At 42.8% G+C, this 16,838-nt stretch overlaps 1 protein-coding gene across 2 annotated transcripts in view; it reads right to left on the reverse strand.

Annotated features, from left to right (window-relative positions):
* The window catches only part of DEPDC1B (DEP domain containing 1B), a 163,706-nt gene that overhangs the window by 7,683 nt on the left and 139,185 nt on the right, over positions 1–16,838 (reverse strand). For both annotated transcript variants that reach the window (XM_030192280.1, XM_030192279.1), the window contains exon 9: positions 271–447. In XM_030192280.1, coding sequence (XP_030048140.1) covers positions 271–447 — 177 coding nt within the window. The remainder of the gene's footprint in view (positions 1–270; positions 448–16,838) is intronic.

The raw sequence follows: 16,838 nt of genomic DNA on the forward strand, positions 1-16,838 counted from the left end.
ACACGAGTAGGGGTGATGAGAAGAGTTGTTGAAGATTCAGTATATGGGGATAACTGCTAGCACTTTCAAGCACTAATCTGTAGCTCGCAGAGTCCAGAAGAAACAATGCTCAGATACCAATCAGCACATCACTGTACTTTGTTAAAAATCTGAATCATACTATAGCCATCTGCAATTAGCAAATGTATGCTAGAATATAAAATTATCACCAAACTTCACAAATACATAAAACATCCTAAGCCTGTGATATAAGAACTTTATGATGTTTACCTGGACTCTGCGCAAATGTGCCACATGTTCTTCAACAGTAGTTTGTAAGGTATGAGGAATATTTAAAATTTCAAGGTAATTGTCCATCATAAATGCTACAAGCCTAGTAGCCAACAGTTCGTCCAAGTCCACTTCATCTTTAGAACACAAAATACAATGTGAAAAGGTCTGCACCATCTATAAAAAGAGAAAAAAAACACCAACATTTAATATGCATTATTTCTGTAAGGCTTATCAGTTAGCATTATTTACAACTTAATTGTGTGATCACATACTAAGATCTGGAACTAGTTGCTAGAGGATGTGGTAAAAGCAGTTAATGTTTATGAAAAGGTATGGACAAATTCCTGGAAGTGAAGTCCATAAACTGTTAACATAGACCTGGGGAAAACCACTGCTTATCCCTGGGGGTTAAAACCAGGGGCATACTGGGCTACATGGATCTTTGGTCTGACCCAATATGACAATTCTTATGTTCACAGTACAGATTCTACATATAATATTAGGTGAAAACAGCACATAAATTTAGTAGCCAGATACTAGTAAAGGGTAAGTATAAAATAGAAGTTGTACTGGGATTTATTAATTAGCAAAATACACACACAGCAGCAGTCAAGGAACCAGAAAATGCAGAGGCAAAGATCTGTAGCATGCTTAAAATATGTTACTTGATTGCCTGACTAGGATGTACAATTACAGGGGAGCCTCCACCCAAAAGAGAAGACCAGACACAACGTCTCCATGGCCACTAGACCCCAGAGACACTGGAAAACAGAGGGAGCTCTAGGAAAACACTCCCTGCCTAAGATGACTCCCAAGAACCCCCCCCCATCTGAAAAAGAGGATGCTGCTGGAAGACGTTTGTCTGAAATCCCTCGAAAGGTTTAGCTGATTTCTCTCTCCACATCTTTTAATCACTACCTTTTTTTTTTTATTTTTTTACTTGCACTTCTTTAGTATCATTGCAAGATGAGGTACCAACAGGCAGTGCAGGAACATCCTGAGACCAAAAGATCTACAGCTCATGGAATAAACTGACTCGAAGAACTATTAAAAAAGACACTGCTAAAATGCCCATAGATGCAGAGGGATTCATATTTGGCTCTCTGATTCCTAGTCTGCTGATCTTGTAAGGAGGAAACTCCTCTACTTCTGGCACAAAAAACAGCAGGAGAGTTAATAGAAGACTCCCTCGGCAAGACCCCCCTCCCCTCCCTCACAAGAACTGATAGCGGTTGGCCTCAGCAGGCAGAGCAAGACCTTAATGCTAGCAGCAAGTAGGGAACCAACCTCTTCCACAGCTGGATATTCCTGCCTGGAGGGTACTAGTGCATAACATAAAGCTCATGGCCCCTGAACTTGAGTTACATAAAAACATAAGAATAGCCATACTGGGTCAGACCAATGGTATATCTAGCCCAGTATCCTGCTCCTAGCAGGGGCCAATTCAAGTCACAAGTACTTAACAGAATCTCAAATAGTTGTAAGATTCATGCTACTGATCCCAGGGACAAGTAGTAGTTTTCCCCATGTCTATTTCAATAACAGACTATGTACTTTTCCTCCAAAAACTTGTCCAAACCTTTCTTAACCCAGACACACTAATACTGACACCACATCCTCCGGCAAGGAGTTTCACAACTTAACTATTTGTTGAGTGAAAAAATATTTCCTGCTGTTCGTTTTAAAAGCAGCACCATGTAACTTCCTTGAGTGTTCCCCTAGTCTTTGTACTTTTTGAAAGAGTAAAATAATTGATTTACGTTTATCCGTTCTACACCAAGTATTTTGTAGATTTCAAATCATACCCTCCCCCCCCCCCCCCCCCCCCACCAGCTGTCTCTTTCCCAAGTTGGGAAACCTTTCCTCATATGAGAGGAGTTCCATTCCCTTTATCATTTTGGTCATAGTAACTGACGGCAGATAAAGACCTGTACGGTCCATCCAGTCTGCCCAACAAGATAAACTCATTTTACATGGTTTGTGATACTTTATATGTATACCTGAGTTTGATTTTCCTTGCCCTTTTTTTGGGTATCCTCGCCTCCTTAACCCAAAAAAAGTGCTGAAAAAAGCCTCTAAGTGGGTCAGGAACACACAACGTGAGTGGTTACTACAACCTCACACACGCACAAGAGAACACGAGCGAATGGTGTGCGTATTGCCATTTTCCCCTTTAACTAAATACATCAAGGGGATTATAAAAAAGCATTGGTCAGTTCTTAGGCTTAATAACATAACTGCAGATGTATGTTTTGCATATAAAAGAGTGAACAATATAGGAGAAGTATTGACACATAGACATCCAGTGAATCAACAAAATGTGATAGGGGGACATGACAAATGTTTTAAATGTGTCTACTGCTGCTATGCATGGAAAACAGCCACTGTTAAACATCCAGTCACTGGAAAAGATTTCGTCCTTAGACATAACACCAATTGCGAATCAGCTCGTGTGATATACGAGATCCAATGTCCGTGCTCAATGTGGTATATCGGACAAACTAGAAGGAGAATTAAAGATCGTGAGTCCAAACACTTGAGCAATTTATGGAATAAAAAAAAAAGACGCCCCTCTAGTATCCCATTGGGTAGAAATGAAGCATAAGGAGACCGATCTAAAGTTTGTTGTGTTGAACCAGATTCCTGCAAGCGTGACAGAAGATATAACATCAATTCAGATCCACAAGGAACAACGTTTTATTTACTATTGGCGGACGGTCATGCCTCGCGGTCTGAATAGAGAGATTGATTGGGTGGTATGAAAGTTTGAAAGCATAAAAGGAGGTGTGTTAGGACATAGTCATTGCGCATGCCCCGGCGTCTTTTCGACAGATGGTAGAAGCTGTCAAGTCTCACCACAGGTTAGCTGTTACAATATTATTTTTGAAATCTGCTATAAAATAACTTGAACATAAGGAGATAACTTTACAAATGATTAAGGGATAATGGTTTTTATGACTTTGAACTACTACAGTATTTTTATCATTACAGATAGAATGGTGTTCCCCTGAAGACGCTAACAAGCGAAACATGCCAGCATGTTGGGAACCGATAACAAATAACATCATGCAAGCTGGACTTTAATCCCGACTTTAGGGAGTAGTATAAACTACCGTCATATTTTTAGTCACCACCACGGATTGGGATTCCCACAGGACTTTCGATTTAATGGTGGCCCCCTGCACTCCACGATCAGCTAAGTACAAATTCATTCTTACCAGTAGAACAACTAAATGATATGAATATTTGGATATGGTAGAAAGGTAGGAGTGCAATGATGTGTTAAGGGGTGCCAGCAGTAACATACTGCAAGAGAGTTCAGGGAACACGACCCCTCCTACTGAGCACCATTAGCAAATAAAAAAAGAAAAAAATATTGATTTCACATACAATGCACTTTTTAAGTTTATCGTTCTAGTGAATTGGTTTCTTTGTATGATTTGTAATTAAATTTTAACTGCCAGACCCTCGACCATTCTTCTAACATTCAGAGATCCCTTCTCATCGTTTCTACTCCTTCCAGGGTATCCACTCTATTGGCTATTTTCGTGTCATCCGCAAAAAGGCACACTCCTTCCAACCCTTCAGCAATATCTCCCACAAACATATTAAACAGAATAGGCACCAGCACCAACCCCTGAGGAACTCCACTGCTCACCTTCCTTTCCTCCAGGCGGATTCCATTTACCACCATCCTCTGCCACCTGTCGGTCAACCAGTTTCTTACCCAGTTCACCACTTTCGGTCCTAAGTTCAACCCTTTCAGCTTATTCACGAGTCTTCTGTGGGGGACCGTATCAAAGGCTTTGCTGAAGTCCAAGTAGATTACATCTAGCGCACGTCCCTCATCCAGTTCTTTGGTCACCCAGTCAAAAAAGTCAATTAGATTAGTTTGGCAGGATTTTCCTTCGGTAAAGCCATGTTGCCTTGGGTCCTGTAACCCGTCAGCTTCTAGAAAGTTAACTATCTTTTCTTTCAGCAGTGACTCCATTATTTTTCCTACCACCGACGTGAGACTTACCGGTCTGTAGTTTCCCACTTCTTACCTGTCTCCACTTTTCTGAAGAGGGACCACATCTGCTCGCCTCCAATCTCCAATGGTCACCCTTCTTTGAACCTTTTCTAATTCTGCTATATCTTTTTAAGATACGGCAACCAGAACTGTACATAATACTCAAGATATGGTCACACCATGGAGTAATATAGAAGCATTATAATATTCTTGGTCTTATTTTCTATCCCTTTCCTAATAATTTCTAGCATTGTTTGCTTTTTTGGCTGCCACCGCACACTGGGCAGATGATGTCAGCGCACTGTCTACAATGACAACTGGATCTTTTTCTTGAGTGCTGATTCCTAAGGTGAATTGTACAGCGCTGCGTAACCCTAGTAGCGCTTTAGAAATGCTAGTTAGTAGTAGTAGTAGTAATATTAGCATCAAGTAACTACGATTTGGATTATTCTTCCCACTGTGCATCATTTTGCATTTGTCCATGTTAAATTTAATCTGTCATTTCAATGCCCAGTCTCCTAAGGTCTTCCTGCAATTCTGAATAGTTTTGTCTCATCTGCAAATTTAATCACTTCACTTGTCGTTCCCATTTCCAGATCATTAATACATATGTTAAATAGCACAGATCCTTGGGGCACTCCACTCTCCTCCACTGAGAGAATTGTCCTTTTAACCCTACCCTCTGTTTTCTATCCATCAAGCAATTTCTAGTCCACAACAGAACATTGCCTCTTATCCCATGACTCTAATTTTCTCAGGAGTCTCTCATGAGAAACTTTGTCAAACGCTTTCTGAAAACCTAGATCGGCTCACCTTTATCCACATGTTTATTCATGCATTCAAAGAAGTGAAGCAAATGGGTGAGGAAGACTTCCTTTGGCTGGATCCATGTTGACTGTCCCATTAAACCATGCTTGCCTATGTGTTCAGTGATTTTATTCTTTGTAACAGTTTCCACTATTGGCCAACACTGGCATTAGGCTTACCGGTCTGTAATTTCTCGGTTCACCACTGGATCCCTTTTTAAAAATAGGCATTACATTGGCCACCCACCAATCTTCAGGTACGGATGATTTTAACGATAGCTTATAGATCACTAACGGATCTGCAATTTCATATTTGAGTTCTTTCAGTACCAAGGTCAGGGAGGGAGAGAGAGAGAGAGATGCCAAAGGATGGTAGCACCTAAAACCGAAGATTGCCTGCCAGAACAAACCAAAAACCTAAAGAACTGTGAGAAACAAGGGCAACATGCTAAGCACAGCAACCTTGGACTAGGCCTCCAACCAAGTAGGTTCACCAAAAAGAGCTTGATTTGCAACCTGAAGAAATATATAGGACACCCCCTCCATAAACTTCCAAAACCCCTCTCTTCAAGCATCACAAACTGGAGGCTGAGGGACTGAAAAGTCCTAGGGTGAGCTCCAGAAAACAGCTATCCTGCCAACTGGAAGCCACAGGAAACAGACAGACCCAATCCAGGGGAGGCAGGGCATAGCACTACACCCCTTGGACCTCCTAGAGCCAGAAGTCTAGTACTGGGAATTGCAAGAAGCCCCACTCCGTTGATCCCATTACCCAGGAACTGTCCACAGACAGAAATTTGGGAAGTACAACTCCTCTGTTCTTTTTAAATTGCCAGACTAGAACCAGGAGTTATGGCAATCTTAAAGATCTAGGAGGCCCATTATCCAGACAGGCCTGGAAGGCCACACAGAGGCCTAAGACTTAAGACACCCACAGTGCTTATCGCAAACTAAATCAACTGCCAATTAAGCATTCTCGTTGGAGGACCAAAACAGCCATGCCAGGACACATATGTCTATACAAAGGATTCCACAGGTTGTTGTCTGAGTAAGAAGAGGTGGGAAACAATGTTTAGGCGCTTGGTGGTGGGGGTACTGAAGAAGTAACCTTGCTTTCTACCATTCTATACTCTTTTCTATGCAAAGGGGCTCTTCACACTGCTCTGGTACCTTACATGTTCCCTTTTATATTTCTGGTAAGGTGGCCAACCACTGCAAAAGACCACACCCACACCTGAGGGACCAGGTAGTTTGGGTCCTCTTCCCCAAAGAACTGTCACAGAAAGCAAAAGCTGAGCCCTGGTGGAGCCCCTGCCTTCCTTCTTCTTGGAGGAAATGCTTTCCTATTTGTTTTTCATTAAATTACATTATGGGCAAAGGAAAGCTAAAGTTGAATAACTAGTGGTGGGCACTTCTACTCCAGGCCCTACATAAAAACATTTGGTGTCCTTGAATAGGGGTGCTACTTCTCCTATGATTGCTGATATGAACTCAGGTGCTTTGCTAAGTTCAGGGGAGAGGCAGTCCCCTCAACCACCCATTAACTTCCAAACTATCCCCATTAGAGTTTGTTCTCTGGTGGGAGAGATTTGGTGTTGCAACAGTCTCAACAATGGCCACCTTCCTTTGGTTTTTCTTTGAGAAACCTGTTGAATTTCCTAAAGAATCTCCAAGAGAAGATGTTGAAGCTTCACAAATCTCTATATGATGTATGAAAAGTGGTTAAGAGGACTGAGACAATGCTAAAAGGTCCTGTACAACAACTCTTGTGATTTTTCTCAGCAAGTTGTCTCAAAGATGGATGATTTAGACTCTAAGATTCAACAATTAGATAATTCTTTTAAGAAATCTGAATCTTAAATTGGGATATTACAACAAGGACGAACATCTGGATTAAAGATAGATTCTATTTACAGAGATAGATAGAAAGATTAGAAGATCAGCTTGGTGCTACCAATTTGAGAGTCTTGAATTTTCCTGTTTATTCTTTATTGTCTGCAGAGACATTGCTTAGGAAATATTTCAAATAAGTTTTACCTTTACTTAATGTTGATACTATTATCCTATATAATAATTTGTACCTCAACGTTCTATGGGTGGCTGTCTGTCTGGGTTCGTAACATCCTGACATCAGCATGCCTCCAGCGTTCCCTTCCCTCTCACTGTCCTGCCCTCGTTTAAAGACGAAATGATGTCAGAGGAGGGTGGAATAGTGAGAGGGAAGGGAATGCTGGAGGCGAACTGAAGTCAAGATGTTATGAACGCAAGCAAGTGAAGGCAACGGAACGCTGGAGGGGAGGACAGAATCACAGGACATTGAGGTGAGGGGAGGGCAGGGCAGAGGAGAATCGATGGACATGGATGGGATGGGAGGAGAGGATCGCGGGACACGGATGGGAGGGCAGGGCAGAGGAGAATTGCTGGGGAGGGAAGAATCGCGGGACACGGATGGGAGGGCAGGGCACAGGACAATCGCTGGACATGGAGGGGAGGACAGAATCGCAGGACATTCGAGGGGAAGGCAGAGGACAATCGCTGGACATGGAGGGGAGGACAGAATCGCAGGACATCGAGGGCAGGGAAGAGGAGAATTGCTGAACATGGAGGGGATGGGAGGTGAGGGGAGAATCGCGGGGCACGGATGGGAGGGCAGGGCAGAGGAGAATCGTGGGACACGGATGGAATGGGAGGCGAGGGGAGAATCGCGGGACACGAATGGGAGGCCAGGGCAGAGGAGAATCGCGGGACACGAATGGGAGGCCAGGGCAGAGGAGAATCGCGGGACACGGAGGGGAAGCCAGGGCAGAGGAGAATTGCGGGATACGGAGAGGAGGTCAGGGCAGAGGAGAATCGCGGGACACGGAGGGGAGGCCAGGGCAGAGGAGAATTGCGGGACACGGAGGGGAGGCCAGGGCAGAGGAGAATCGCGGGACACGGAGGGGAGGCCAGGGCAGAGGAGAATCGCGGGACACGGAGGGGAGGCCACGGCAGAGGAGAATCGCGGGACACTGAGTGGAGGCCAGGGCAGAGGAGAATCGCAGGACACGGAGGGGAGGCCAGGGCAGAGGAGAATCGCAGGACACGGAGGGGAGGCTAGGGCAGAGGAGAATCGCAGGACATGGAGGGGAGGGCAGGGGACAGAGGAAAAATCGCTTAAGACGAGAGCCTTCCTAGGGCCCGTTTCATTTTTGACGAAACGGGCTTGGTTCTACTAGTTACAAAATATTATTAACCTAGGAAAATACTGAGGGAGGCCCAAGATGAGTTGGCACTTATCCACTAGAGCTAATGAGATGAATAGTTTAACTGCTTTTTTTTTTTAAACTTCTGCCTGCTAAGCAACCATGATAAAAAAAAACAGCTACCCAGAGTGCAAGATTGCCAATGCTGCCTGCACTGTGGCACTTACACCAGCTGAGCTGCACTGTCCAAACTTTATGCAGCTTTACAACCTTAGGCTACTCCTTCCCCCAAGAGTTGAAGTCAGCTCTGGGAGCTGCGACTCCCAAAGCAAACATCCCTAACTGCCTCAAGGCACCTGATATGTAATATCATAACATCATAGCTGCTTTTATCATATGTAAATATGATGCCTATCTCAAGGGCTGCAGGCCTTGGCTGGTACCCTGGTGAGACAGGCCTATGCTGAACAGAAAACTCCCGAAGGCAGAGAAATATTGGTTAATTCCCGAACTGCACCACTGCATCACCCCCTGAATGTTTATCAAATTTATGACAATATTTTAGTGTTAGGTCCCTATCCTTTACTGTCACTTCCTTAACATCCAATTCTACACACCAAAAAACCTTGAATTTTAATACATCCGCACCACAGACAGAAGAAACTACCCTTTTTGACTGGAGTCTTTCCAGCAGTCTCCCCCTCCCCCATCTTCAACAGAAATTGAGTAAAATGCATTCTACAACTGAACTGTAACTGAACTTTTTGCAACCTTAGCATTCTGAGAAAATGGTCACCCACTCCTTGCTAGAGATATCCCACCCTATATCCCTTACTCACCTGTCTCTTAAGGCCCTCACTCCTCTAATGGGTTCCAACAAGACTGAATACAATTTAGATACATCTGTCTACCTATAAATTTGCAACACTGTTCTTCAAATGGAGTCATCTTCCTCTTTAAATCCCCCACCCCTTCCCAAATTGTAAATAGTGTTATATCTGCAAGTAGTAAATGAAATCTGACATACCCAGAACATAATGTTCCTGAAGCTCAGCAAAACCAAAGTCCCCTCCTCCTTAATTAATTGTCCTAGTGCAGCAAGATCCTTTGCTTCCCATCCTTCATACACATTGTACATACTCCCAGCCAGAAATGCACTATTACAATGCATTAACATCAGGCTAGAATATATATGTCCCCTGAGGAGTTGTGACTGCACTTTGTCCCAAATCATCTTTATCAGTTGCGTAAAGGGATTGGACTACTAAACAGTAGCTCGTGGCCTTTCAGAGGTGTCCAAGGTGTATCACCCTGTGTGCAACTGAGGCCTACGTCTTATATAGGCCTGAACCTGAATCATCTGTGCGAACAAGAGTAAGATGGCTGTTTGGACATTTCCTGTTTTTCTATCAGCTATGGACTGGATGACCAAAGACACTGTTAGCACAGAGACCATTTGCATTTCATCTGAGGGGGCAAAGCAGCTTGCCAAACAGACTTATTACCCCTAGGTATGCAATAACACCAATGGGCCCTTTTTGGAGGCGCCTATGTGCCCAGGATCTGTCTGAATCAACACTGGACTTCTTTGTTCGTTTAGGCCTGTATTCCATCATTCTGGACAGTAGGAATGCGTGTTTGGATTAGGTCAGAAGAGTCACCTGAGTTTATGGACCAAGTTCTGCTTGATACCTGTATAAGACAAAGAGATGAGATTGCATTTGGGTCAGAAAGCGAGCAGTCAGCTTTCCTGATAGCTCCAGAGAGAATTCACTTGGTACAAAGAGAGAAGTCAGTTTCTGATAGGGAGAGTGTCTCCTTAGAGTTCTCAGTGCCAGAGCTTGGGCCTCCCTGTACCAGCTTGACAGGGAAGAAAGTTAATAATCTGGGCTAATTACTGGTGCTAAGTGCCTAGGCACCTGAAGAATAACAGTCACCTCCATTCTGACAGTTCGCTGTCAGCTGAAGTTGTGAACAGAACTCTGCTCTACCTGGGATAAGCCTGCAGCACATCTAAGGGTGAGATTTACAGCAGTGTTTTATTTTTTATTTTCATTTTATTTATTGCATTTGTATCCCACATTTTCCCACCTATTTGGAGGCTCAATGTGGCTTACATAGTACTGTGGTGGCGATTGCCAGTTCCGGTATAACAGATACAAAGTGATATAGTAGAAGGTTCATGTGATAAACACATTAGGGAATAGGGATGAAGGGTTAAGTTTTGTCCAGGTCGGGTAGTAGTTTCCTTGTGTTGCAGGATCGAGGCATTTAGATTGGGTCATCTGGGTATGCCTTTTTGAATAGATTAGTTTTTAGTGATTTCCAAAATTTTGGTAGATCATGCGTTGTTTTCATGGCGTTTGGTAGTGCATTCCATAATTGCGTGCTTATGAAGGAGAAGCTGGATGCATAGGTTGATTTATATTTAAGTCTTTTGCAGCTTGGGTGATGGAGGTTTAAGTATGTACGTGTTGATCTTGTAGTGTTTCTGGCTGTTAGGTCGATGAGGTCTATCATGTATCCCGGGACTTCGCCATAGATGATTTTATGAACTAGAGTGCAGATTTTAAAGGCAATACATTCTTTGATTGGGAGCCAGTGTAGTTTTTCACGTAGGGATTTGGTGCTTTTGTATCTTGTTTTTCCAAAAATAAGTCTGGCTGCTGTGTTTTGAGCAGTTTGGAGTTTCTTTATGATTTGTTCCTTGCATCCTGCGTAGATTGCATTACACAAGTCCAGGTGACTTAGTACCATTGATTGTACCAGGTTGCGGAATATTGCTCTCGGGAAGAAAGGTTTTATTCGTTTGAGTTTCCACATTGATTGGAACATTTTCCTTGTGATTTTTGCTTGGGTTTCAAGTGTGAGGTTTCGATCGATGGCAACTCTGAGAATTTTTAGGCTTTCAGAAACAGGGAGGGTGTAGTCTGGGGTGATTATATTATTGGTTTTATTTGTGTTATATTGGGACGCGAGGATGAGACAGTGTGTTTTTTCTGTGTTTAGTTTTAGTTGGAATGCATCCACCCATGAGTTCATGATTTGCAGGCTGAGTTTGGTTTCATTGGAGATTTCTGTTGGGTCGTGTTTGAACGGGATGCATATCATGACATCATCTGCGTATATGTAGGGGTTAAGGCCTTGGTTGGATAAGGATGTGGCTAGTGGGGTCATCATTAGGTTGAAGAGGATTGGTGATAGTGGTGATCCTTGGGGTACACCGCAGTCTGTAACCCATGGTGATGATATATTTGAATTTGATTTAACTTGATAGGTTCTAGTGGTTAGGAAGCCCTTTATCCAATTAGGTACATTTCTGGCAATCCTGAAGTATTCTAGGATGTTCAGTAATATTTTATGGTTAACCATGTCGAACGCGCTAGACATGTCGAATTGTAGGAGAAGTAAGTTTTTGCCTGCTGCAATTTCTTGTTTGAATTTGGTTAGGAGAGTAATTAGTACTGTTTCAGTGCTGTGGTTGGAATGAAATCCAGATTGTGATTTGTGTAGTATTGAGAATTTGTTTAGGTAGTCAGTAAGTTGTTTGGTGACCATGCTTTCCATCAGTTTGACTACCAGTGGGATAGATGCTACCGGCCAGTAGTTGGTGATTTTGTTTGTTTTTTTTCTTTGTATCTTTTGGTATAGGGGTAAGTAGGATGTTGCCGTTTTCCTTGGGGAAGAGTCCTTGTTGAAGTATGTAATTAAGATGGGATGTAAGAGCTAATATGAAGCGTTGAGGAGAGGATTTTATTAGGTAGCTGGGGCAGGTGTCCAATTTGCAGTGAGTCTTGGCAAATTTATTAAATCACCAGGATGAAAGTTTCGGGGGTGAGGAGAGTGAAGTTTGTCCAGGTTCGATCCGCCGGGTATTCATCGAGGGTTGGGTCCAGGCATTCGATGAATTTCTCTGTGTCGGTGGTGTTCTGTGATAGCGTGTTGCGTAAATTTACAATTTTGTCTTTAAAGTATTTAGCAAGTTCATTTGCAAATGGGATATCTGTGTTGGTTGTGGTGACCGGTGTGGTGTCTAGTAGTTTGTTCACAAGGTGATATAGTTTCTTCGTGTCTTTGTAATCTTGCCCTAATTTGGTTTTGTAGTATGACCTTTTGGTTTGTCTTATTGCATATTTGTACTTTCTTTGAGTTTGTTTCCATATGTTCACTTCTACAGTTTGGGTAAGACAGATAGTTATTTCTTTTGCCAAAGGCTGGTCTAGAGTCATGGTTATATAGCCTGATATACATTTGGCTTTAGTTCCCAAGTATATTTTTCTTTGCTCTGTCACAGAGATATATATATATATATATATATATTCACAGATTTCTATTGGGGCAGAGGTCAGCAGGTGGCCCCTACCACTGAGCAGCCTTGGGCATTTTGTTGGGCTCGCTCAATGGTAGCTACACTTCTGGCCACAACAGCTGGGTTACAAGCCATGCAAAAGGTATGCAGGGAACTGCAAGAGCTGGGGGCAGCGCAGATTGCCTTTCAGCTGGAAAGGGCATGCCAAAAATATTATGAATAGGGAAATAAGGCTAAGCAGGCTGATGGTTAATAAGCTAAAGACCAAACAGCAGGCATCTATGATCCTGAAAATTAAAAATAAGGAAGGGTGAATTTGAGAAACAGATCAAGAGATCCAACAATGTTTTCACAATTTCTATCATGACGTATAAGGAGGAGGAGAATATTCCAATGACACGGATACAATAGTAGTTGCAGAAGGATGGGGAGTTTTGTTCTTACTAACTGGTTGGCAGCCTTTATGCCCAAACATTTTCGGGAGGATGAGGCAGGATTCTTGGCTTACAGGTGGGGCTAACATCTGGAGAGCTCAATTAGCTTCCTTCCTGCTCATTTTTATAGATATGAAAAAGGCCTTTGACTATGTACACTGGCCTTTTATGTTTGAGATCCTGGAGAAGATGGGTATAAGACCTAATTTTTGGCAGTGGCTCAAAGTCATGTATAAGTGGCCAAAAGCAAGAATTACGGTAAATAGGGGATACTCCAATGAGTTTGTTTTGGACAGGGTACACGACATGGTTGTCCCATGCCACTGTTGCTCTTTGCTCTTTTCCTAGAGACCCTAGTGGAGAAAATATTAGCCAATGGGACATCTGGGGAATTGAAGTGAGATCTATAGTCTCTAAAATTATGCTCTGCGCGGGTGATATTCTGATTATGCTAACTTATCTCCCAGCCGTCCATACTCAATGTGTTCCCTGAAATCCAGACTTGTAGTGCTGTTTTGGGGATTCAAGGTGAATTATGACAAACACAAGGTATTCTATTTATATTGAAATAAAGAGGAGGAAACACTATGACACCACTTTAGTTTCAAGTGAGCGAAACAGTGCTCAATATTTGGGTGTTCAAACAGCAGTAGAGCTGGATCTTATGTATAACCTTAATTATGGAAAATTATGTAGTATAGAAACAAGATTTGGAACAATTATAACTTTTCCCGGGATTGGTAGAATTGCCAGTGGAAAAATTAAAATTTTCCCTCAACTTTTATATTTGTTCCTTGCCTCACCCATTATTGTTCCAGAAGGGATATTCCATTGGATCCAGAGGAAATGTTTTTAGATAAATTTAAAAGAACAGATCCCCAAGAGTTTCACAGAGGGTGCTATTCCAGAGCAGAGGACAGGAAGGGTTAGCGGCCCCTAACGTAGTGGGCTACTACAGGGTAGCTCAATCATGGTGCTGCTCGAGTGGAGGGAGATCACCAGAATGAAACACTGGGCTAGGAGAGCATGAATTGACTGGGGAGACTCCTTTATACAGCAGTTCAATCTGGGTCATTTTAGGCAACACAGGGATGGGCAAGGTCACATGGGACATTGGTCTATGCAGCGTCGGTGACATCTGGTTCACAGATCCAAGCTGCAGCTCTACCAATTTCTGTAAAAGTTGTTGTTGCAGTTGCGCTGCTGTTCACATTGTGCCTGCATGCATTGCTGCATAAATTGCTATTGCTGCTGCTGGCCCTCCAGAGTCTGGAGCATTTTCTCAATGATTATGCTATAACATTACCTCCAGTAGTGCCCACTGAAGTAAAATAAAACCTGCCTGTTTGTCTCTAACTATATTGCTTCTAGGCCCTAACTAGAGCAAGACTACTCCCTTTAGCTCGCATACAAATCACTACACTGTAGCACTGGAGCCGACTCTGTGGGTGCTAGAACACCCCCAATATTGAGAAAATTCCTTGTATGTGTCCAGGGAGGGGTCATTTCCATTGGGCTTAGCACCTCCAATAATTTTGAAAAGTTGGCTCCTAAGCACTGTAGCAAGGTCTCAATTCCCAGAAGTTAATGAATTCAGCCTCTTTTAAACAGAGCTTAAGATTCCACCGCCAGAACCATATGTGATTACATGAGTGAGGCGTGGCTGCAGGGCCACATGGGGTATAAACGTAAACAAAAAAAACCCTCTTTATTACTGTATTCACAGGCTTAGTATGGTACTATTAAAGTCTCTTGAACATCAAAGGGAACAATCTTACTAGGGCTGGCTTCTAGCAACACCCACACACAGTCTGCAGCAGTTCCATGCCAAAAACAGTCAGAAAAACCCAGGCCTGGTTACATAGTATCAGGATTTTCAGTGTGGTTCAAGAAAAAAAAAAAACTTCCTACCTTGACAGTCTTTAACAAAAGATTATGAAGGCATAAGCTTTAGGGTTCATTCTTGCTTTCTGGGGCCTCCCTGACTTACTTCTAAGCTGGGTGTTTATCTGCCCTGTTTGAACCTTGATACTCTGTGTACTGGATCCTTAAGGTGACCCAGGATGGGAATTTCTTTAAGTGGAATTAGCAGTTTCCAATAGTCTCCCTCACAGTCTGTTTTTTTCTTAAACTTACCATTTATACACCTTTACTATTTTGATTTGTGTTTTTTTTTTATTTTAATTATTTATATGTTGTTCAACTTACTATCTCATTTGTTGACTGTAATCTGCCTAGAACAGTGAATCAACATGCTGTAAGTATTTTAAATAAATATTTAACAAAAAAAGAAAAAATCACTGAAGGGCACTGGTCCATGCAAAAGAATGCCACAGTTCTCTTAATCTGGTAAACGATGTGCAGCCTAAGTCTAAAGATGAGTGGAAAACGTTGGCGTGATGACTGCCTTAACTGGATGTCAGACATCTTATTAAGCAGAACTAAAACACAGAACTGCAGGATGAAGTGTCCACTAGCAAAGCATGTCTTGCAAGATCAAGCAGTTCAGTTTGAAAGATTGAAAAAAGTCAAAGGAAGAGTTCATGAGATGGGTTAAAGCCATACTGAAATGCTATACTACTGATGTCCTCTTTGGGGGACGTCTCATGAAAACCTTATATAAACCTGATAATATAATGATAGGCAAAAATCACGATTCCTTCTACTAAATTGGTGGTAAATATAAACAGACCACAAGCTGATTCTAAGACTTATTACAAAAACTATAGGAAGGGCTTTGAAGGGCTGGTGGTCCTATGACCAAAGGAGTTCTGCACTAGTTAGTTTCTTCCTAGCCCAACCTGCCTTATTCGTTCTTCCCAAGATGTGGAGACTGAGCAGTCTCTCATATATCCTGTTGTGCTGCTGCTGGAAACATCTTCCAAACACTGATCCTCTACCCTCAAAGTATTTGCCCTAGTTGTAGAAAACAGTTGAATGGGAAAAGGAATGGATCTATAAACATGCTCTGACACCATAAAGTAAACCAAGTAAACATATAAACCTGCCTTAAACATTCATCAATTTCTAGAAAGCTATGGGTACCTCACATCCATTAACTCAATTTAATACATAAGCCATGAGATTTAAAGATAGGATGTTGAGATGCTAAAAGTATGCTTTAGCCCTTAGTGATCAGGGATACAGGATTCTAATCAGGTTGGTTCTATTGTTTACTGTAGATCTGTAATAGGAAAGAGAATTACATATGCCTTATTCAATTTATTTATTTACTAGCCGTTAAGCCCGTTAAAACGGGCGAGATTTCCAGCTACCCTCCTCACCGCCGCTCCCTACCCCCTCCATGCTGGGCCCCTTGCACTGACCTGACAGCGCCTCACCTCCGTGTGAAAGCGCTGCAGGCAGCAGCAGATTGCTCTGCTGCTGCCTGCAGCGCTTCCACATGGAGGTAAGAGGCGCTGTCAGGTCAGTGCAGGGGGCCCGATACAGAGGGGGGGCGGGAGCGGCGGCGGGGATGGGGGGGAGGGTTGAGGTTGGTGCGCGTGATGTTCGTTTCCAGGCTCCAGCGGTAGCGTCCGACAGTCCGACTCCATTTCCCTCTCTGTTCCGCCCTCGGACGTCATCACGTCTTGAAGTAAGGGCGGGACAGAGAGGGAAGTCTCTACTGCGCATTTGCAGGTGAGTCGGTCACTTGCCATTTATATGTTTGATTGAGATTTGCTATATCGCCGTTAACTAACTTGCAGATCACAGTGATGTACAATGCTAAAATTTCACATAAAATCAGAAAAGGAAAGGAACTACAGTTTTAAATGGAAAGATAGCATTCAAACTGAAGAGCAAAGTCCACAAAGCAGAGAA

Source organism: Microcaecilia unicolor, chromosome 2 (genome assembly GCF_901765095.1).
Source record: "Microcaecilia unicolor chromosome 2, aMicUni1.1, whole genome shotgun sequence".
NCBI lineage: Eukaryota > Metazoa > Chordata > Amphibia > Gymnophiona > Siphonopidae > Microcaecilia > Microcaecilia unicolor.